This window comes from Oncorhynchus mykiss, chromosome 17 (assembly GCF_057628025.1).
Source record: "Oncorhynchus mykiss isolate SJ-2025 chromosome 17, ASM5762802v1, whole genome shotgun sequence".
Classification (NCBI taxonomy): Eukaryota; Metazoa; Chordata; class Actinopteri; order Salmoniformes; family Salmonidae; genus Oncorhynchus; species Oncorhynchus mykiss.
The window spans coordinates 32,721,905-32,746,143 of NC_143038.1; the positions used below are offsets into that span (position 1 = coordinate 32,721,905).

The window sequence follows — 24,239 nt, forward strand, 5'->3', positions numbered from 1 at the left end:
GGACCCATATTGCAATTCCCATGGCTTCCAATAGATGTCAACAGTCTTTAGAAATGGTTTCAGGCTTATTTTTTGAAAAATTAGCAAGTAGTTGTCTTGTTGGTGCTTGAATGAGGTGCGCGATCTTCGTTATTTATCTTCCCTATTGAACATACAATTCTCCGTCTTAAATATTATTGTTTATTCATCACACCAGAGGACATTTCTCCAAAAAGTATGATCTTTGTCCCCATGTGCAGTTGCCAACCCTGTCTGGCTTTTTTATGGCGGTTTTGGAGCAGTGGCTTCTTCCTTGCTGAGCGTCCTTTCAGGTTATGTTGATATATGACTCATTTTACTGTGGATATAGATACTTTTGTACCTATTTCCAGCAGCATCTTCACAAGGTCCTTTGCTGTTGTTCTGGAAGTGATTTGCACTTTTCTCACCAAAGTACGTTCATCTCTAGGAGACAAAACACATCTCCTTCCTGAGAGGTATGACGGCTGCGTGATCCTATGGTGTTTATACTTGCATACTATTGTTTGTACCGATGAACGTGGTACCTTCTGGGGTTTGGAAATTTCTCCCAGTGATGAACCAGACTTTTGGAGGTGTGCAATTTATTTTCTGAGTTCTTGGCTGATTTCTTTTGATTTTCCCATGATGCCTTGAAATACATGCACAGGTACACCTCCAATTGACTCACATTATGTCAATTAGCCTATCAGAAGCTTCTAAAGCCATGACATCATTTTCTGGAACTTTCCAAGCTGTTTAAAGGCACAGTCAACTTAGTGTATGTAAACTTCTGACCCACTGGAATTTTGATACAGTGAATTATAAGTGAAATAATCTGTCTGTAAACAATTGTTGGAAAAATTACTTGTGTCATGCACAAAGTAGATGTCCTAACCGACTTGCCAAAACTATAGCTTGTTAACAATACATTTGTGGAGTGGTTGAAATGCGAGTTTTAATGATTCCAACCTAAGTGTATGTTAACTTCCGACTTCAACTGTATATTTAGACCTGTTGTGACGTATATTGTGTTATTTTATGGCTGGTTGTGACAACTTCATAAGTGTGACAAAACCCACAACACCTCCCACACAAGGCAAAACATTCCATGTCACCATGTCACCTGTCAACAGCATGTTTATGTTATATTTATTTCTTAATGACCATTTTACATTTTCACTGTAATTGCGTACACATTGATGTCAGACATGCACCTAACACAGTGCTCTATTGCTTGTGACTGGGATGAATGCAGGAGTAGACTTCAGGGGCAGGACTGATATAAGGGTATGTATGTGACAGGCCTGTGTGGTTTATATGATTATGATGGTCAACATCCTTCTTGACAGTGTCATAAAGTATATTTTCTTAGTCCAAGTGACACAAGATGGTTATAATGCTTCATGACAGTTTCATAAAGTATATTTTCCGTTTAAAAAACGTGACTGTAAAGAATTCATTACAACAACAAATGATTTAAGAAACAAACTTTCAAACGAAAGGAAACTTCATGGCAGGGAAAAAAATTATTTGAAAACATGTGGGTTTTCACACTCTTATGGTGTCATAACATAATGCAATATATGTGTCAACAGGTGTAAATATATGGGTCATGACAGTGTAAAGACCATGTTATGACAGGTTATGACTAATTATGTCAGCTGTTATGACATATTATGACATGGTTATGACCATACAGGGTGTCAAGTTAAGTGTTACTCTAAAGGGTTTTCACATTAAATGTATCTTTGGTGAGTCATGTTCAATAATGCAGGTAAGCAATAATGCAGGTAACACCCTGTTGTGTGTGTGTGTCTGTATGTGCATGTGTGCATCTGTTTGTAGGTATGGATACGTGACATCATACATGTACTGGTTTTTATCTTTGCCCCCCTCACTGTAGAACTGACCACAATACAGATAATCTGGATGCAAAGGCAAAATTATCAATGTCCTTGACTACCTGTAGTCCATAACACCAATGGTTGGTTTCCCAGACACAGATTAAGCCTACCACTGGTGTAAAATATGTAAATTGTCTATTGAACATGCTTTTTAGTCCAGGAGTAGTGTCACGCCCTGACTTAGAGCTTTTTATGTCTCTATTTTGGTTTGGTCAGGGTGTGATTTGGGTGGGCATTCTATGTTCTTTTTTTTTGTATTTCTTTGTTTAGGCCGGGTATGGTTCTCAGCTGTCTATCGTTGTCTCTGATTGGGAACCATACTTAGGTAGCTTTTCCCCACAGGGTTTTTGTGTGTGGTTCATTTCTGTTTAGTACCTTTCAGGACTGTTTCGGTTATTCCCTTTGTTATAGTGTTCAGTTTTAATAATAAAAGCATGAACACTTAACACTTGGTCCGATGATTCCTCTTCTTCAGACGGCGAATACTGTTACAACTAGGCATAAACTGTCTCTGAGAAACCGACCAGAAGAGGTTCTGTTAAGATGACAAGTCGTTATATGGACTGAAATAGATATTTTGGAAAAATAGCACCTTGAACTTCACCAATGGCCTGAAAAAGGTGACATAGATAACAGTACATCATTTTTGCATTATCTTGAATATGTCACGTTTGTCGTAAAGATGAGACCAAGGCGCAGCGTGAGTAGAATTCCACATATTTTAATCAACTGAAACTCACCTAACAAACTGAACCGTGAAGCTACTGATATGCACTAAGGCAACTCAATGTAGACAAGATCCCACAACACAAACAAGGAAAATGGCTACCTAAATATGATCCCCAATCAGAGACAACGATAAACAGCTGTCTCTAATTGGGAACCATATCAGGCCAACATAGACATACAAAACCCCTAGACATACAAAACCCCTAGGCATACAAAACCCCTAGGCATACAAAACCCCTAGGCATACAACTCCCCTAGACATACAACTCCCCTAGACATACAACTCCCCTAGACATACAACTCCCCTAGACATACAACTCCCCTAGACATACAACTCCCCTAGACATACAACTCCCCTAGACATACAACTCCCCTAGACATACAACTCCCCTAGACATACAAAACTAGCGTACCCACCCTAGTCACACCCTGACCTAACCAAAATATATAGAAAAACAGAGATATCTAAGGTCAGGGCGTGACAGAATAATCTAAATCAAAACCCAATAATGTCAAATACTTACAAAGACGAGGGAATTATTCTGCTTTTATTCGGATTACTTTTGTGTTTCACAAAAGACAACATTTCGAACAGAGCAAAAAAGCATAGGAGTCACATTTACTCCATCTCTCCTGCGCTCGATGTTGCCAGTTGTCTCATCATTACACACACCTGACGCCATCGTTACAAGCACCTGCGCCTCATGACGCGCACCTAAACTCCATCACCTTCCTGATTACCTCCCCTATATCTCTCACTCCCCTTGGTTCTTCCTCAGGTGTTATTGATTCTGTCCCTGTGTTATATGTCTGCACGCTACTCTTGTTTTGGTCTACGGTTCAAGTATTATTAAATTAACTCCCTGCACTTGCTTCCTGACTCCTAGCCTACCGGTTACAATAGGAGTTTGTATTATCTGTACCTCAAGGGTCTTATAGAAGAGGGATTTATATAGGAGGTGAGGGGAGAGCCACTCCTTTTTTTCAACAAACAAAGCCATCCTCCATAGCCTGATCCACTATCCTGACCGCTGGGTTCAGGTGTGTGTTGAAACAGAATGTACATATGTACAGTATGATCTTAATTTTCTAACACAGTAACCAATATTATGGATAGGCATGTAACAGAAGCCAGGTGAGTGCTACGGTAGATCAGGGCAGTTTCTAGCATTTTGGATACCCTAAGCTAGATTTGCTCACCTCGCTGGCAAAATATTTTAGTGGCCCCGCTCATGGCAGGGGGGAGAGAAACATTTGGAGCTTTAAAGCTAATGTCCTTCAATTCTACTCATTCTGCCATGAGGTGGAGAGAACTTTGGGGTTATTAAACTAATTTCCTGCAATTCTACACATTTTGACATGGTATGGGGGTCGCTTATCAAATCAAATGTATTTATTTATATAGCCCTTCTTACATCAGCTGATATCTCAAAGTGCTGTACAGAAACCCAGCCTAAAACCCTAAACAGCAAGCAATGCAGGTGTAGAAGCACGGTGGCTAGGAAAAACTCCCTAGAAAGGCCAAAACCTAGGAAGAAACCTAGAGAGGAACCAGGCTATGTGGGGTGGCCAGTCCTCTTCTGGCTGTGCCGGGTGGAGATTATAACAGAACATGGCCAAGATGTTCAAATGTTCATAAATGACCAGCATGGTCGAATAATAATAAGGCAGAACAGTTGAAACTGGAGCAGCAGCATGGCCAGGTGGACTGGGGACAGCAAGGAGTCATCATGTCAGGTAGTCCTGGGGCATGGTTCTAGGGCTCAGGTCAGTTGAAACTGGAGCAGCAGCATGGCCAGGTGGACTGGGGACAGCAAGGAGTCATCATGTCAGGTAGTCCTGGGGCATGGTCCTAGGGCTCAGGTCCTCCGAGAGAGAGAAAGAAAGAGAGAAGGAGAGAATTAGAGAATGCACACTTAGATTCACACAGGACACCGAATAGGACAGGAGAAGTACTCCATATATAACAAACTGACCCTAGCCCCCCGACACATAAACTACTGCAGCATAAATACTGGAGGCTGAGACAGGAGGGGTCAGGAGACACTGTGGCCCCATCCGAGGACACCCCCGGACAGTGCCAAACAGGAAGGATATAACCCCACCCACTTTGCCAAAGCACAGCCCCCACACCACTAGAGGGATATCTTCAACCACCAACTTACCATCCTGAGACAAGGCTGAGTATAGCCCACAAAGATCTCCGCCACGGCACAATCCAGGGGGGGGGGGGCGCCAACCCAGACAGGATGACCACAACAGTGAATCAACCCACTCAGGTGACGCACCCCCTCCAGGGACGGCATGAGAGAGCCCCAGTAAGCCAGTGACTCAGCCCCTGTAATAGGGTTAGAGGCAGAGAATCCCAGTGGAAAGAGGGGAACCGGCCAGGCAGAGACAGCAAGGGCGGTTCGTTGCTCCAGAGCATTTCCGTTCACCTTCCCACTCCTGGGCCAGACTACACTCAATCATATGACCCACTGAAGAGATGAGTCTTCAGTAAAGACTTAAAGGTTGAGACCGAGTTTGCGTCTCTGACATGGGTAGGCAGACCGTTCCATAAAAATGGAGCTCTATAGGAGAAAGCCCTGCCTCCAGCTGTTTGCTTAGAAATTCTAGGGACAATTAGGAGGCCTGCGTCTTGTGACCGTAGCGTACGTGTAGGTATGTACGGCAGGACCAAATCAGAGAGATAGGTAGGAGCAAGCCCATGTAATGCTTTGTAGGTTAGCAGTAAAACCTTGAAATCAGCCCTTGCTTTGACAGGAAGCCAGTGTAGAGAGGCTAGCACTGGAGTATTATGATCACATTTTTTGGTTCTAGTCAGGATTCTAGCAGCCGTATTTAGCACTAACTGAAGTTTATTTAGTGCTTTATCCGGGTAGCCGGAAAGTAGAGCATTGCAGTAGTCTAACCTAGAAGTGACAAAAGCATGGATTAATTTTTCTGCATCATTTTTGGACAGAAAGTTTCAGATTTTTGCAATGTTACGTAGATGGAAAAAAGCTGTCCTTGAAATGGTCTTGATATGTTCTTCAAAAGAGAGATCAGGGTCCAGAGTAACGCCAAGGTCCTTCACAGTTTTATTTGAGACGACTGTACAACCATTAAGATTAATTGTCAGATTCAACAGAAGATCTCTTTGTTTCTTGGGACCTAGAACAAGCATCTCTGTTTTGTCCGAGTTTAATAGTAGAAACTTTGCAGCCATCCACTTCCTTATGTCTGAAACACATGCTTCTAGCGAGGGCAATTTTGGGGCTTCACCATGTTTCATTGAAATGTACAGCTGTGTGTCATCCGCATAGCAGTGAAAGTTAACATTATGTTTTTGAATAACATCCCCAAGAGGTAAAATATATAGTGAAAACAATAGTGGTCCTAAAACGGAACCTTGAGGAACACCGACATTTACAGTTGATTTGTCAGAGGACAAACCATTCACAGAGACAAACTGATATCTTTCTGACAGATAAGATCTAAACCAGGCCAGAACTTGTCCGTGTAGACCAATTTGAGTTTCCAATCTCTCCAAAAGAATGTGGTGATCGATGGTATCAAAAGCAGCACTAAGGTCTAGGAGCACGAGGACAGATGCAGAGCCTCGGTCCGATGCCATTAAAATGTAATTTACCACCTTCACAAGTGCCGTCTCAGTGCTATGATGGGGTCTAAAACCAGACTGAAGCATTTCGTATACATTGTTTGTCTTCAGGAAGGCAGTGAGTTGCTGCGCAACAGCCTTCTCTAAAATTTTTGAGAGGAATGGAAGATTCGATATAGGCCGATAGTTTTTTATATTTTCTGGGTCAAGGTTTGGCTTTTTCAAGAGAGGCTTTATTACTGCCACTTTTAGTGAGTTTGGTACACATCCGGTGGATAGAGAGCCGTTTCTTATGTTCAACATAGGAGGACCAAGCACAGTAGTTTAGTTGGAATAGGGTCCAGTATGCAGCTTGAAGGTTTAGAGGCCATGATTATTTTCATCATTGTGTCAAGAGATATAGTACTAAAACACTTGAGCGTCTCTCTTGATCCTAGGTCCTGGCAGAGTTATGCAGACTCAGGACAACTGAGGTTTGGAGGAATACGCAGATTTAAAGAGGAGTCCGTAATTTTCTTTCTAATAATCATAATATTTTCCTCAAAGAAGTTCATGAATTTATCACTGCTAAAGTGAAAGTCATCCTCTCTTGGGGAATGCTGCTTTTTAGTTAGCTTTGCGACAGTGTCAAAAAGGAATTTCGAATTGTTCTTATTTTCCTCAATTAAGTTAGAAAAATAGGATGATCGAGCAGCAGTAAGGGCTCTTCGGGACTGCACGGTACTGTCTTTCCAAGCTAGTCGGAAGACTTCCAGTTTGGTGTGGCGCCATTTCCGTTCCAATTTTCTGGAAGCTCGGGTATTCAGAGCTCGGGTATTTTCTGTGTACCAGGGAGCTAGTTTCTTATGAGAAATATTTTTTGTTTTTAGGGGTGCAACTGCATCTAGGGCATTGCGCAAGGTTAAATTAAGTTCCTCAGTTAGGTGGTTAACTGATTTTTGTCCTCTGGCGTCCTTGGGTAGACAGAGGGAATCTGGAAGGACATCAAGGAATCTTTGTGTTGTCTGTGAATTTATAGCACGACTTTTGATGTTCCTTGGTTGGGGTCTGAGCAGATTATTTGTTGCAATTGCAAACGTAATAAAATGGTGGTCCGATAGTCCAGGATTATGAGGAAAAACATTAAGATCCACAACATTTATTCCATGGGACAAAACTAGGTCCAGCGTATGACTGTGACAGTGAGTGGGTCCAGAGACATGTTGGACAAAACCCACTGAGTCGATGATGGCTCCGAAAGCCTTTTGGAGTGGGTCTGTGGACTTTTCCATGTGAATATTAAAGTCACCAAAGATTAGAATATTATCTGCTATGACTACAAGGTCTGATAGGAATTCAGGGAACTCAGTGAGAAACGCTGTATATGGCCCAGGAGGCCTGTAAACAGTAGCTATAAAAAGTGATTGCGTAGGCTGCATAGATTTCATGACTAGAAGCTCAAAAGACGAAAACGTCATTTTTGTTTTGTAAATTGAAATTTGCTATCGTAAATGTTAGCAACACCTCCGCCTTTGCGGGATGCACGGGGGATATGGTCACTAGTGTAGCCAGGAGTTGAGGCCTCATTTAAAACAGTAAATTCATCAGGCTTAAGCCATGTTTCAGTCAGGCCAATCACATCAAGATTATGATCAGTGATTAGTTAATTGACTATAATTGCCTTTGAAGTAAGGGATCTAACATTAAGTAGCCCTATTTTGAGATGTGAGGTATCATGATCTCTTTCAGTAATGACAGGAATGGAGGTGGTCTTTATCCTAGTGAGATTGCTAAGGCGAACACCGCCATGTTTAGTTTTGCCCAACCTAGGTCGAGGCACAGACTCGGGCTCAATGGTGATAGCTGAGCTGACTACACTGACTGTGCTAGTGGCAGACTCCACTATGCTGGCAGGATGGCTAACAGCCTGCTGCCTGGCCTGCACCCTATTTCATTGTGGAGCTAGAGGAGTTAGAGCCCTGTCTATGTTGGTAGATAAGATGAGAGCACCCCTCCAGCTAGGATGGAGTCCGTCACTCCTCAGCAGGTCAGGCTTGGTCCTGTTTGTGGGTGAGTCCCAGAAAGAGGGCCAATTATCTACAAATTCTATCTTTTGGGAGGGGCAGAAAACAGTTTTCAACCAGCGATTGAGTTGTGAGACTCTGCTGTAGAGCTCATCACTCCCCCTAACTGGGAGGGGGCCAGAGACAATTACTCGATGCCAACACATCTTTCTAGCTGATTTACACACAGAAGCTATGTTGCGCTTGGTGATCTCTGACTGTTTCATCCTAACATCGTTGGTGCCGACGTGGATAACAATATCTCTATACTCTCTACACTCGCCAGTTTTAGCTTTAGCCAGCACCATCTTTAGATTAGCCTTAACGTCGGTAGCTCTGCCCCCTGGTAAACAGTGTATGATCGCTGGATGATTCGTTTTAAGTCTAATACTGCGGGTAATGGAGTCGCCAATGACTAGAGTTTTCAATTTGTCAGAGCTAATGGTGGGAAGCTTCGGCGTCTCAGACCCCGTAACGGGAGGAGTAGAGACCAGAGAAGACTCGGCCTCTGACTCCGACCCGCTGCTTAATGGGGAAAACCGGTTGAAAGTTTCTGTCGGCTGAATGAGCGACACCGGTTGAGCGTTCCTACAGCATTTCGTTCCAGAAACCGTGAGAAAGTTGTCCGGCTGCGGGGACTGTGCCAGGGGATTTATACTACTATCTGTACTTACTGGTGGCACAGACGCTGTTTCATCCTTTCCTACGCTGAAATTACCCTTGCCTAACGATTGCGTCTGAAGCTGGGCTTGTAGCACAGCTATCCTCGCCGTAAGGCGAGTACAGCGACTGCAATTAGAAGGCATCATGTTAATGTTACTACTTAGCTTCGGCTGTTGTAGGTCCTGACGAATCGTGTCCAGATAAAGGGTCCGGAGTGAAAAAGTTGAGGAAAAAATAAATAAATATATGAACGGTAATTAAAAAGTGAAAACCGTAAAGTTGTCAGGTAGCAAAATAGGTTGGCAACAAAATAGGTTGGCAAGTACAGAAATTCTTGATATTGACTAGCATATATCAATTCACTGTTATCAAATACACTCAACTCATACAACAATTGTCCCACACAAAATCTATACTCCCAGCAATTATACATATATCAAAACAAAACCATTGCCTTCCCTCAGGTAAGGACACCATATATAAATACAGTGTCTTCCCTCAGGTAAGGACACCATGCGCACACAACACTTGTCACCCAGTACTGACTTGGTTCATCCTAATATATAACCAAGTTCCTCACACAAGGTTCCATTAGACCCTCAGGAATTTCTAACTATTACACCAGAGGTTCTGTGTCATTTATCAAATATCCTATTACGGGTTTGTACATAAATGTATGCATCAACTGTTCCTGTAATTATCAACCCCATGAGTGAGGTGGCACTTACATACTGGATGAAGTCATCAACCACACAGTGCTTTTTCTCATTTCAGACTTTTGGTTTAACAGCCGTCTGCTTACCGTATCCTTTGATGCGCTGCACAGTGGGACGAAGATCAGTGGTCACTCACTCCTGGCAAGCTCGTCAAATGTTGGGTGGTCCTTTGCCTGGGGTGATGTACGTTTCCTTTAACATTTATTCTTCCAGATAGATGACACAGACACAGGAACCTTGGAATACAACTCTTTAGTAATAAAATGCAATTGCAGACAGAGATTCACATACAGAATACCTCAGTAGTAAAGATCTGTGTGGCGAAACAGGAGACAACGCTCTTTATACTACTGGATGTGGACAACCTACCGTCAATCATTCCTTAACTTTGTTGCATTGGATAAGATACAATGTATCTAAGATGAGAAAACATGTCTAGACTGTGGTTTCTCAATCTTCTGTAAGCCAGCCTTGAGGTTGCGTGACTATCAGCAGGTGCAGGCAGTTCTCAGCCTGAGAACTAAAGCAGTACATCTCTATTACCCAGTACTTTTCCATCTTTGGGCATTGCAAGCATACAAAGGTTATCTCGGCAGAGTTCAGCTGGAAGCCCAAGAGGCAGCCCCAAAAATGTATTGGGAGGAGGCACACGGGGAGTGTGGCGAAGGCAGTTAGGAGACCTGCGCCAACTTCCCGTGCTTACCGGAGAGAGAGAAGGACCGGGCAGGCCCCGTGTTATGCGGTGGAGCGCACGGTGTCCCTGGTGCGTGTGCATAGCCCGGGGCGGTACATTCCAGCTCCCCGTATCGGCCGGGCTAGAGTGGGCATTGAGCCAGATGCCATGAAGCCGGCTCTACGCATCTGGTCTCCAGTGCGTCTCCTCGGGCCAGGGTACATGGCACCATCCTTACGCAGGGTGTCCCCAGTTCGCCAGCACAGCCCAGTGCGGGCTATTCCACCTCACCGCACTGGCCTGGCTACGGGGAGCATTCAACCAGATAAGGTTGGGCAGGCTCGGTGCTCAAGAGCTCCAGTGCGCCTTCACGGTCCGGTCTATCCAGTGCCACCTCCACGCACCAGCCCTCCGGTGGCAGCCCCCCGCACCAGGCTGTCCCTCCATCCCTACAGGTGCTCGCCTGTCCAGTGCTGTCAGAGCCTTCCTCCTCTCCAGCACTGCCAGAGTCTCCCGTCTGTCCTGAGCTGCCAGAGTCTCCCGTCTGTCCTGAGCTGCCAGAGTCTCCCGTCTGTCCTGAGCCGTCAGTCAGCCAGGGGCTGCCAGAGCCGTCAGTCAGCCAGGAGCTGCCAGAGCCGTCAGTCAGCCAGGAGCTGCCATAGCCGCCTGTCACGCCGGCGATGCAGGAATTGCCCTTCACTCTGGAGCTGCCGGAGTCTCCCGCCTGTCCGGTGCTGCTGGAGTCTCCCGCCTGTCCGGCGCTGCCGGAATCTCCCATCCATTCGGGACCCGTGGCTTGGGTCCTCAGTCCGAGGTTGGCGGCGAGGGTCGCCGCTTTAAAGAGGCCAAGGAGGTGGGTAGAGAGGCGGAGAAGGACTATGGTGGAGTGGGGTCCACGTCCCGCGCCGCCACCGCGGACAGACACCCACCCACACCCTCCCCTATAGGTTTAGGTTTTGCAGCCGAAGTCCGCACCTTTGGGAGTAGGGGGAGGGGAGGGGGGGGGGGGGGGGTACTGTCAGGTTCTGACCTTAGTTCCATTGTTTTGTCTTTTGTTTTAGTATGGTCAGGGCATGAGTTGGGTGGGTTGTCTGTGTTAGTTTTTCTATATTTTTATATTTCTGTGTTTGGCCTGATATGGTTCTCAATCAGAGGAAGCTGTCAATCGTTGTCTTTGTGTGTCTGCACCAGATAGAACTGTTTCGGTTTTCACTTTGTTGTGTCGTATTTAGAAGTGTTCAGTTTGATTTAAAAAGATGAACACTTACCACGCTGCACTTTGGTCCTCTCCTTCCACCGACGACAACCGTTACAGATAGAAAACACTCCAAAGTTTCCAGAACTGTTAAAATATTGTCTGTATAACAGAACTGATATGGCACGTGAAAACCTGAGGAAAATCAAACCAGGAAGTACTATTATTTTGAAAGGCTGTTTTTCCATTGAAAGCCTATCCACCATACAAAGACTTAGGACCCAGTTCACCATCTCTATGGCTTCCTCTACATGTGGCCAGTCTTTGGGCATTGTTTCAGGCTTTTACTCTGAAAAATGAGGGAGATACAGCACTTTCAATGACTGGACAGTGGAAATTTCCAGACATGAGTCCTGCGCGTGATCGGGAACGTGCCTTTCTTGTTTCTCCCTTTCTATTGACAAAGCTTTTTTCCGGTTGAAATACTATTGATTATTTATGACAAAAACAACCTGAGGATTGATTTTAAACATCGCTTGACATGTTTCTACTAACCTTTATTATACTTTTTTTACTTTTCATCTTGATGTTGAGAGCACGCATTGTGCCTTTGGATTTCTGAACTAAACGTACCAACAAAATGGAGGAATTTGGACATAAAGGTGAACTTTATCAATCAAAATGAACATCTATTGTCTAACATGGAGACCTGGGAGTGCCATCAGATGAAGATCATCAAAGGTAAGTGATTAATTTTAATGCTATTTCTGACTTTTGTGACACTTCTCCTTGGTTGGAAAATGGCTAGACGCTGACCTAACATAATCGCATGGTGTGCTTTTGCCGCAAAGCCTTTTTGAAATCTGACACAGCGGTTGCATTAAGGCAAAGTTTATCTTTAATCGTATGTTAAACACTTGTATCTTAGATCAATGTTTATGATGAGTATTTCTGTAATTTGATGTGGCTCTCTGCACTTTCACCAGATGCTTGTTTGACACAATGCATTTCTGAACACAACGTGTCAATTTCAAATAAGATTTTTGGACATAAAGATTAACTTTATCGAACAAAACACACATTTATTGTCTAACATGGAGTCCTGGGAGTGCCATCTGATGAAGATCATCAAAGGTTAGTGATTCATTTAATCGCTGTTTCTGACTTGTGTGAGCCCTCTCCTTGGCTGGAAAATGGTTGTATGGTATTCTGTGACTAGGCGCTGACCTAACATGAAGGCGCTGACCTAACACATGGTGTGCTTTCGCAGTAAAGCCTTTTTGAAATTGGACACTATGGTTGGATTTACACAAAGTGTATCTTTAAAATGGTGTACAATACTTATATGTTTGAGGAATTTTAATTATGGGATCTCTGTTGTTTTGAATTTTGCACCCTGCAATTTCCACTGGCTGTTGTCGAGGTGGGATGCTAGCGTCCCACATGTACCAGAGAGGTTAACCTCTTGGAGCTAGGGGGCACTATTTTATGTTGGGAACGTTATTTTTCCAAAAGTAAACGGCCTAATTCTCAGGACCAGATGCTAGAATATGCATATAATTGACAGATTAGGATAGAAAACACTCTAAAGTTTCCAAAACTATCAAAATATTGTCTGCGAGTATAACAGAACTGATATTGCAGGCGAAACCCTGAGAAAAATCTAACCAGGAAGTGGCTTCTATTTTGAAAACTCCATGTTCCATAGCCTCCCATTGCTCCATTTAAAGGGATATCAACCATATTCCTTTTCCTATCGCTTCCTAAAGGTGTCAACAGTCTTCAGACATAGTTTCAGGCTTTTATTTTGAAGAATGAGCCTGAACGACCACATTGCGTAAGTGGATAGGTGGGGGCTCTCAGAGTGAATTGTGCGCAAAAGAGAAAGGCGGCCATTGTTACTCCCGGTCCTAGTGAAAAGCCAACTGTCCCGGTTGATATATTATCGAATAGATATTTGAAAAACACCCTGAGGATTGATTATAAAAAACGTCTGACATGGAATTTTTGTCTGCGTTGTCCTGACCGCTCTTTCCGGTGGATTCCTGGGCATAACGCACCAAACTAACGGAGGTATTTGGATATAGAAAATATCTCTGTGGAACAAAAGGAACATTTGTTGTCTAACTGGGAGTCTCTTGAGTGAAAACATCTGAAGATCATCAAAGGTAAACAATTCATTTGATTGCTTTTCTGATTTTCGTGACCAAGTTACCTGATGCTAAGTGTACTTATTGTTTTGTCGAGCGATCGATAAAGTTACACAAACGCTTGTATTGCTTTCGCTGTAAAGCATAATTTCAAAATGAGACAACAGGTGGATTAACAAAAGTCTAAGCTGTGTTTTGCAATATTGCACTTGTGATTTCATGAATATGAATATTTTCTAGTAATATTATTTGACTGTGGCGCTATGCTATTCAGCGTTGCTGATGACAATTATCCCGGATCCAGTCGCCCATCACCATCGTAGGTGGATGAAGAGGAGTTCTCCGTGCCTCTTCAGGTGGTTTGCTAGATTCTAACAATGAAATTAGCAAATGTATCAACCTGAATCTAACCAAATAGCCGTATAATTAGGCTACTCAAATTGGCCTAAACCGCGAATGGTTTTACAAACCTGATTTAGCTTTTCCTGATACTTTTTCATATTTTTTGGGCACGTCAGAAAGTGAAGTTACTTCTTCGGAGGCTGCTGCTTTTTCTTTAGGTGGCATGATCAAACGGTTCATCTCAAAGTTAGGCTATATAAAAACGTTAGTTTAAAAACAGCAACTGTATTCTCAGCCTACACATGCCTACACATGTTATGCACTTCCAGCAAAGCACGCGGTTTGAAGATAAATATTTTTCTCAGACAGACAAGTTAGTTGGTTTTAAAAATCGAATTGCCTGCAATTATGATACAAAATAAAATCTGTTAAAGACTAATAGTTTGAGAACCTAAAAATAATTACCGATAAATGATTCTGAATGTTCAGCCTCCTTGTCCTCTGCAACATGACATTAGCCCACAGTTGTCATATGAGACTGTGGTTTTCTGTGGTTTTCCTGTGAACATGCTTTTCTATTGAAACATTTAATCTTTGTCCCAGTCACTGCCACCATCTTCTGTGATGTCAGACTAACAGTATGTATGTAGCTGTCTAAAAAATGACATTGTTCATCCCTGATATGGCTGGTCGTCTGTTTTTGCTCATCTTCCTTTTCGGTGAGTTATTTTTCCGTTCCATCATTTGTTTGTGCGACAGGATATTCCATTCTTCTTTCCCCTCTTTTAGTCTTTTACTTTAGGAACTCTTAATATTTCAACATTGATCATCCTATTGATTTTTAATTTCTCTGTCATTATTTTACATTTTGTTCAGATAAGAATGACCACTGCTTGATAACATGGCTGTGAATGCATTACAGACTGTTCTGCTTCGCCAGCTTGTGTAAAGTGATTCCATCTCATGTTTTCTTATTTTTCATAATGTCAAAAAGACCATGATAATGACCCATTTCGTTATGTCTAGATACCTTCCAGCACCTCAAAGCCAAAGGTCAGTATCATTATTATGAATTTTAAGTTGCAATATGTAACGTTTTGGGCTACCAGACTAAACAACGGGTTACCAAAATATTAAAATAATGATTGACATATTTTCAATTAAAACGTTTTTTTGATGAATTCATCCCTACGATTTTATCCTTCCATGAGATGCTGTATACACTGGGTATACAAAACATTAACATGACAAAGACTGACCAGGAAAATCCAGGTGAAAGATATGATCCCTTATTGATGTCACTTGTTAAAGCCACTTTAATCAGTAAATAGATCAAGGGGAGGAGACAGGTTAAAGACATGGATTGTGTATGTCTGCCATTCAGAGGGGGAAAGGGCAAGACACAATATTTAAGTGCCTTTGACCGGGTATGGTAGTAGATGCCAGAACTGCAATAGCTCAACAGTTTCCTGTGTGTATCAAGAATGGTCCACCACCCTAAGGACATCCTGACAACTTGACACAACTGTGGGAAGGATTGGAGTCAAACACAAAAAAATGGTCTATTCACCATTCCATTTGACTGCTCAATCCACTATGGTGACAGAACGGAATGCCAACAAAAAAAGCCTCTATTTACATGTTGCATATGAGTGCATTTCACACTTTCAGACTTAAAATTGGAGTTTAAGGCTCGTATGAATGTCCTGCTAATGTAATGTTAGTGTCATCAACTGCATTATACTTAACAATAACTTCAACTTCAACCAGTAAAATGTCTCTTTGGCTATCTTTTGCTGCAGCCTATGTCCATGTCAGTGAGTGTTTAGCATTCTAGCTAACAACTTGCTGTATCCAAAATAGTTATTTTACAAAGATCACAACAGAATATAATCTTAGTGACTGTTCAAGCAAGAATCAACACATCATTGTCAGGGTAGGAGAGCCCCCCAAAAGTTATTTTGTTTAGAAGTAATAAAAACTTAAATCTAGGCTATGTTGAACGGGCGCAGATGGCGTGGCTTTCTTACTGCAGCCAAGAGTCACGTGCATCTGTACGTGATGTCAGTGTGTCGTTCACTGGAAAGTATGGAACGTCATTTTGGTCTTTGCATTTCAAAAAAGATACATGTGAAATAACACTGTTTGATGCATCAAAGAAGCTTGTTGACCAATCAGGACCTAGATATGACTGTACATCACATAATAAATTAAGTTTGTTACTTCTTTACGTAGTTATTACAGATTGATTACACTATCACTTGTATTTCATATGTCACAGTGATTCACTGATATGTGTGATGCTGGTAAAGTTTGGTCTTGTGCACCTGCCGCTGCAGCACAAGCGCAGACACACCTCCCCAAGCTCTGGGACAGGTCTGGTCAGAAATAAATCCATCACTTCCGTTGTTTGGCTGTGCCCATTTAGCAACGTTCCAAAATGAGGATGAAAATAAATAAAACACATTTACTCAGAACAATAATACGTCTTTAATGAAAGACATGTCCTTAATCTTTTGTTTAAATGTTGGCAACAGTTTTACAAAAGCAAAATGTCCATCTAAGCCGAGGATTATTGTGTGATAACTCCCTCCTAAGGGCTGTTCCTGGCACGGGCTCTCATTGTTTATTGCTTAAATAGACAACAGTGTCTGAATTGTTTTCTCTGTCAAACTCATATAATATTAAGTTGTACATTATCTGTATGAGTAGTTAAACATTGAAAATTAATTTACAACTCAATTTAAAAAGACACTCCATCATCCCTCTGATGTCACAGATCTTCCTTATCCCAGTCTGACAGTGATTCCTGCAGTCATCAATGAGAGAGACTCAGTTCAGCTGAACTGTCAGACTCCTCCATCTGTCTCTGAGTGTTACTTCAAAATGGCTGGGCAAGTGGAATTCACCCTTCCATCACCCTGTCAACAGACACTCACAGGAACACTACTGGTGAGGTGGACAGGTCAGAGTTCACCAGCTGAGGTCAAAATGCAATGTCAGTACAGTGCTTCAGGTTCACAGTTTAGATCCATATTCAGTGAGCCTTCAACAGTCACAATTCGGGGTAAGAAGACTATTTGAATGGTTGTAAACAATGTACTGTTGTGCCATCATTACCATATTCCTCTTGGGTAATGTTATTACCCTGTGTGTTGTCATAAACTGTTACATGAAGCAATCAGGCAATATATTATATATCCTTAATTTCCCATACTGTCGCTGCATAAAGTAATTGACTCAAGATCCTTAAGTCTGAAATAACAAGGAGGGATTAGTCTGTCAGTAAATTTCTCAAAACCACAAAATGCTAAATGCTAAATTCCCCTATTCTCACAGACATTCCCCAGCTGACAGTGAGTTCTACAGTCATCAGAGAAACAGAATCAGTTCAGCTGAGTTGTGAGACTCCTCCATCTCTCCCTGTGTCTCACTGTTACTTCAACATAGGGGAGGGGGGGAGAATCTTCCAGACTCATCCTGTACTCAGACACTCACAGGAACAGAGCTGCTCAAGAGGGCAGATCAAACGTTTCCAGATGTGGTCAAAGTGACGTGTTACTATGCTGTAGGGAGGTCTCACACATCTCCTTTTAGTGACCCTGTCTCAGTCACTGTTCAGGGTAAGTAGGTGGTTTATAAAATTATACACTTCACTGTTATACCGTATTAATTATGCTCGTTCTGAAAATTAGATATTCTGTCTTATTTCCTAAATGTCTTAATTTCACATAATGATAGGATTTACTGTACTTTGTACAAACATAAATGCTGACATAGTTGAAGATTTGATTTATGTATTTTCCATACTGTTAGTATGTATGGATTACCTGTAATGTTTTTTAATTGTAACTTTCAAAGAGACACTATTCTCCTGATCTCACAGACCCACCTCCTCCCAGGCTAACAGTCAATTCTACAGTCATCAGAGAGAGAGACTCAGTTCAGCTGAGCTGTCAGACTCCTCCATCTGTCTCTGTGTCTCAGTGTTACTTCTACATAGACGGGAGAGATCCTAAACACTCACCCTGTACGAGTTCACTAACGGGGACTGAGCTGCTCTTGTGGGCAGGTCACAGTTCATCTGCTGAGATCAAACTGAGATGTTTTTACACAGTAGAAACTCACTTTCCATCGATGCACAGTGGTTCTGTCTCTGTTACTATTCTTGGTAAGAAACTATTTTTCAGATTGTGATTTAAACAGAATAATTCAAGACAATCTCATCCAATGTCATTTCAAAATTGCTATTGTGAAGACAGTAAATCCATATAATATTTGAAATGTATGTGTCAAAAGTAGAATTCTCAGATCCCACGGCAAACAACCACAGAGACAGGCCAAAGCACAATCAAAGGTTCTTTAGTAACTCAGCTTTACACAGTAATACAGTAATATACCTATTAGAAATGTATAAATTGGCTGGGATTTAGGGCTATAGACTAACTAGAAGCAACAAGCCAAACTAACACAGCGGTTGATTTCCGATCTGTGGCCAATGTTCATTTGGGTCTTTCCGAGCAGGGTTTGTTCATTCGGCTCTAAACCGAACAGGGTTCAGATCTTCCTCTCGAGCAGGGATCGCTAGCCGATGGCTGGTTCGGTGGTCAATAGCAGGACGCCTTCTGTCCCTCGCTCCTCACCGGCCTGGCTGCGTGGAAGAGTGGGGTGTAGACTCTCAGATGCGTCGGGCGTGTCCCCTGTGTCTGTAGTCGTGGGGACACAAAACAGACAATTGGATCATGTATTGGCCAACAATTGGTGTCACACTCACACGTTCAAAACAAGCACTTTCCTTTAGTAGTGCTGTAGAGTGCGTTGCGATTTGTGTCTTTCCCACAGCAGGGGACCAGCACAGAGGAGCAGCGAGTCGGTCAAGAGGTCCCTGGTCCACTTCCTTATAAGTCTAGTTCTGGGTCATGTTCGAAATCCATTTGGGGAGGGAGGAGATGTTAGAGAATTGGTAACAGCTGTCTCAATGTCACTTTAGTCCATGCAAATCTGTGTAATCACAACACACCATACAAGCATGCAAAATAGTCCATACGATTCAATTTAATTTCACAAGTGAGAATGTAAGGAATTAAGTGAAAGGCAATCATTGTAAACAAACAGCACACATGATTAAATGGCACTCATAAATAGGAATGATATCAAATAAAACATGCTGATACGTAATATATAGAGAATGGCAGGCTCTCGGTGAGTAAGAGTCAGTGTCACTTGTGACATACAGTATACATTATATTCAAATAGAGTGATGCAAAAAGGAGTCTCTGTCCCTTCCTAACAAATCCAAAACCAGACATTACAGTCCATTCTGATGGGTACTTCAATGTCTTATGTTTGATTCCTGTAACCTGCACGTTGGAGAAGAGAGTCAGCTATTATTGACAGAAATTAGATCTGGAAAGAAAAAAGAACAGTGGTTCTGTAGATTCATTGTAACTGAGAGTGGTCTTATCAGAAGTCTACAGTCAGTGAGGCGTAAGGAGGTGAGCAATGACTACAGATTGAGCTCAGGACCAAACTCTCTCTCTCCACACAGTGATGGGAAAAGCGTTGCACGTGAGTCATTATCTAAACAAATCTATCAGTGCTGCAGGTCTTTATGATCTGAATCACTTTGATTTTAGCATCTACTTAGTATGACTATATTAATTCTGACCAACAAACTAAACACTACATTTCAATACCAAATGATTTTAGATCTGGAGGGAGTTCACATCAGTGATCCAACAACTATACAGACACCTTACAGACACCTGTAAAATCCAAGATGGCGTTGCAGTCGGACGTGCGTTTTGTCTTGTCCTGTCCCGTGTAAATATAGTTATTTGTTTCGTATATATATTTCGTATATATTTTAATCTCACTTTCCATCTACGGACTGAATATACTTTCCTGCAACCCGCCTCACCCAATGTGGTACTGATCTTCTATTTATATACTTCAGAACCGGAACCCCCATCAGGAGCTTGCCAGCTAACTAGCTACTAGCTAGTAGACAGTTAGCCACTGCTAGCGGTCTTCACCGTTAAATTGGACACCAGCCAGCCCCAGCTCGGTCAATACCTGCCAGTCTGAACAGATAAACCCTTGAGCATATCGGACTGCTTTTTCTTTACCACATCTCCGGATTCCTACCACAAACTCTGAACCTAGCTAGCTGCAATCCGAGTGGCTATTCCTGGCTAACGTCTCTGTCCCGTAGCAAGTACCAGTTAGCCTTGAGCTAGCCTCGAGCTAGGCCCATCTCCCGGCTAGCTGAAGAGGTCCACTAGCTAATTATTGGGCTGCAAAACCTCTTTTACCAAATGACCTAGACCCTTTACTGCTGACACAGAGCCCTCCGATCCATCACGACTGGTCTGCCGACGAAATCGTCCGAGGTGGTTTCAACAGGCCCTTCCATTGCGATGACTCCGACGGCCCATCTGCTAGCCCCGGCCCGCTAGCTGTCTGAATCGCCGTGTCTCCAGCTCGACTAGTGTAGTAGCGACTACTGAATCAGCTCCTTGTCTCACCTATTGCTACTCATTGGACCCTATGATCACTCGGCTACACATGCCTCTCCCTAATGTCAATATTCCTTGTCTATTTCTATTTTGGTTAGTGATTATTGACTTATTTCACTGTAGAGCCCCCAGACCTGTCCAATATGACTTAGATAGCCCTTTCATCCCACCCCACACATGCAGTGACCTCACCTGGATTAACTGGTGCCTCTAGAGACAAAACCTCTCTCACCGTCACGCAATGCCTCGGTTTACCTACACTGTACTCACATCCTACCATACTCTTGTCTGTACATTTTGCCTTGACTCTATTCTTCCACACCCAGAAATCTGCTCCCTTTTCTCTCTGTTCCGAATGCACTAGACAACCAGTTCTTATAGCCTTTAGCCATACCCTTATCCAACTCCTCTGTTCCTCTGGTGATGTAGAGGTTAACCCAGGCCCTGCAGCCCCCAGCACCACTCCTATTCCCCGGGTGCTCTCATTTGTTGACTTCTATAAGAGTAAAAGCCTTGGTTTCATGCATGTTAACATCAGAAGCCTCCTCCGTCAGTTTGTTTTATTCACTGCTTCAGCACACTCCTCCAACCCTGATATCCTAGCTGTGTCTGAATCCTGGCTTAGGAAGGCCACCAAATAACCTGAAATTTCCATCCCCAACTTCAACATTTTCCGACAAGATAGAACTGCCAAAGGGGGCGGAGTTACAGCATGCTGCAGAGACAGCCTGCAGAGTTCGGTCATACAATCCAGGTCTGTACCCAAACATTTTGAGCTTCTACTTCTAAAAATCCACCTTTCCAGAAACAAGGATTTCACTGTTGCCGCTTGTTATAGTCGCCCCTCAGCCCCCAGCTGTGCCATGGACACCATATGTGAATTGATCTATCTTCAGAGTTCGTACAGTTAGGTGATCTAAACTGGGATATGCTTAACACTCCAGCCGTCCTACAATCTAAGCTAGATGCCCTTAATATCACACAATTTATCAAGGAACCTACCAGGTACAACCCTAAATCTGTAACCATGGGCACCCGCTTAGATATCATCCTGACCAACTTGCCTTCTAAATACACCTCTGCTGTCTTCAACCAGGATCTCAACGATCACTGCTTCATTGCCTGGGTCCGTAATGGGTCCGCTGTCAAACGACCACCCCTCATCACTGTCAAACGCTCCCTAAAACACTTCAGCAACCAGACCTTTCCAATCAACCTGGCCTGGGTATCCTGGAAGGATATTGACCTCATCCCATCAGAAGAGGATGCCTGGTTGCTCTTTAAAAGTACTTTCCTCACCAACTTAAATATGCATACCCCATTCAAAAAATGCAGAACTAAGAACAGATTTAGCCCTTGGTTGACTTGACCAACTGTGGAAATTGGAGTCAACATGGTCCAGCATCCCTGTGGAACACTTGACACCTTTTAGAGTCTATGCCTCGACAAATTGGGACTGTTCTGATGGGGGAGGTGCAACCCAATATTTAATGAAACTGTTCCTAATGTTTTGTATACTGAGTGTATATCCCTAAATCAGCGAAGTAGCATTTTACTGCATTCTACAGTACATATATCATAAAGATATCCCTCTCCTCTCTCTCCATCAGAGCCACTTGATTTCCTGTGGCGTCACATCCTCACTGTGTTGGTCCTACTGGCTACTTGTGGAGTACTTATACACTATGTCATCTCCCATCAATGCCCAAACGGTCAGTTTACCTGTCAATAACTTCCTATAAGCCAATAGGAAATAGTAATGTGTAGATTATAATGTATGATGATTTGGGCTATAGCAAGACTAAGTAAAATAGTAAATCAATGTGATTTGTGTACATGTTGTTTAAGCCAAAGGTGTATGTGAATATGACACTAAAATGTACACCGTACATCTGTCTTTTCAGCTATTCCAAAGAGAAGCAGGAGGGTGGACCAGAGAAATGAAGACTTTTCGTTGACAGTGTGCTGAATCACCGTGCAAACCTACAAACACACACACACACACACACACACACACACACACACACACACACACACACAGACTTATTTTTACATTTAAAAATAAATAGTTTTACGTTTTTTGCATCTTTGAGATTTCTGTGATTTTTCTTTTGAAGTTGAGTGCATGATGGTGTTGCTAGGCAAGTTGAAAACTTAATGTACATAGTGTACATACATAAATTGGCTGTACAAAACATTAAGAACACCCTCCCCCCAGTTTGAAGTTAATTACTAACTAGCGTTAGGGGCATGGACTCTACAAGGTGTTGAAAGCGTTCCACAGGGATGATGACTCCAAGGCTTTCCACAATTGTGTCAAGTTGGCTGGCTGTCTTTTGTGTGGTGGACCATTCTTGATACACATGTGAAACTGTTGAGCATGAAAAACCCAGCAGCGCTGCAGTTCTTGACACAAACAGGTGCGTCTGGCACCTACTACCATACCCCACTCAAAGGCACGTAAATACTTTGTCTTTCCCAATCGATGTCTCAAGGCTTAAAAATCTCCACCCCTTCATCTACAATACTTTAAGTGGATTTAACAAGTGACATCAATAAGGGATCACAGCTTTCACCTGAATTCAAAAGGTCATGGAAAGAGCAGGTGTTCATAATGTTTTGTTTTGTACACATATCCATCCATTTGCACACATACATTTTTGTTTAACACCACTTTCCTTCCTTTTCTATAATCTTTGTTGAAATTGACTGCATGATAGTGTTGAAGGCAAGTTGCACACAGCAATGTTTATTATTAAATATTTTCAAATAACAGTTTCTCTCAGGGGTTCTTTATTTATTTACACATATTATGTAATAGTATGTTTAGCCTGGGTGTGTCACATTCTGACCTTTATTTCCTTTGTTTTGTCATTATTTAGTATGGTCAGGGCGTGAGTTGGGGTGGGCAGTCTGTTTTTCTATGATTTTGGCCTAGTATGGTTCTCAATCAGAGGCAGGTGTCATTAGTTGTCTTTGATTGAGAATCATACTTACGTAGCCTGGGTTTCACTGTGTGTTTGTTTTCGTGTCTGTTTTTCACCACACAGTACCGTTTTGGGTTTCGTTCGTTCCACGTTTATTATTTTTGTATTCAGTTGTGTTCATGTTGAGTATTTCTTATTAAAAGAACCATGGACACTTACCACGCCGCATATTGGATTCCAACCATTGTTTACAGACAGATTATTTCACTGTATCGGAATTCAATTGGGTCAAAAGTTTACATACACTAAGTTGACGGTGCCTTTAAACAGCTTGGAAAATTGATGTAATGGCTTTAGAAGCTTCTGATAGGCTAATTGACATAATTTGAGTCATTGTGAAAATTAAAAGAAATCAGCCAAGACCTCAAAAAAAAATTGTAGACCTCCACAGACCTCATCATCCTTGGTAGCAATTTCCAAATGCCTGAAGGTACCATATTTATCTGTACAAACAATAGTATGCAAGTATAAACACCATGGGACCACACAGCCGTCATACCGCTCAGGAAGGAGACGCATTCTGTCTCCTAGAGATGAACGTACTTTGGTGTGAAAAGAGCAAATCAATACCAAAACAACAGCAAAGGACCTTGTGGAGATGCTGGAGGAAACAGGTTCAAAAATATATATCTAAATCCAAAGTAAAACAAGTCCTATATCGACAAAACCTGAAAGTCTGCTCAGCAAGGAAGAAGTCACTGCTCCAAAACCTCCAT

The 24,239-nt window shown here is 42.5% G+C and overlaps 1 protein-coding gene across 1 annotated transcript; it reads left to right on the plus strand.

Moving 5' to 3' along the window:
- Positions 1 to 16,751: 16,751 nt before the first annotated feature.
- LOC149975911 (uncharacterized) lies at positions 16,752 to 22,540 on the plus strand (the record flags this gene model as incomplete). Its single annotated transcript, XM_090204182.1, has 4 exons — positions 16,752 to 17,085; positions 17,426 to 17,641; positions 22,147 to 22,248; positions 22,441 to 22,540. Coding segments are annotated over 4 exons (717 nt in total), but the record flags the coding sequence as incomplete, so codon positions are not given.
- Between the last annotated feature and the right edge of the window lie 1,699 nt (positions 22,541 to 24,239).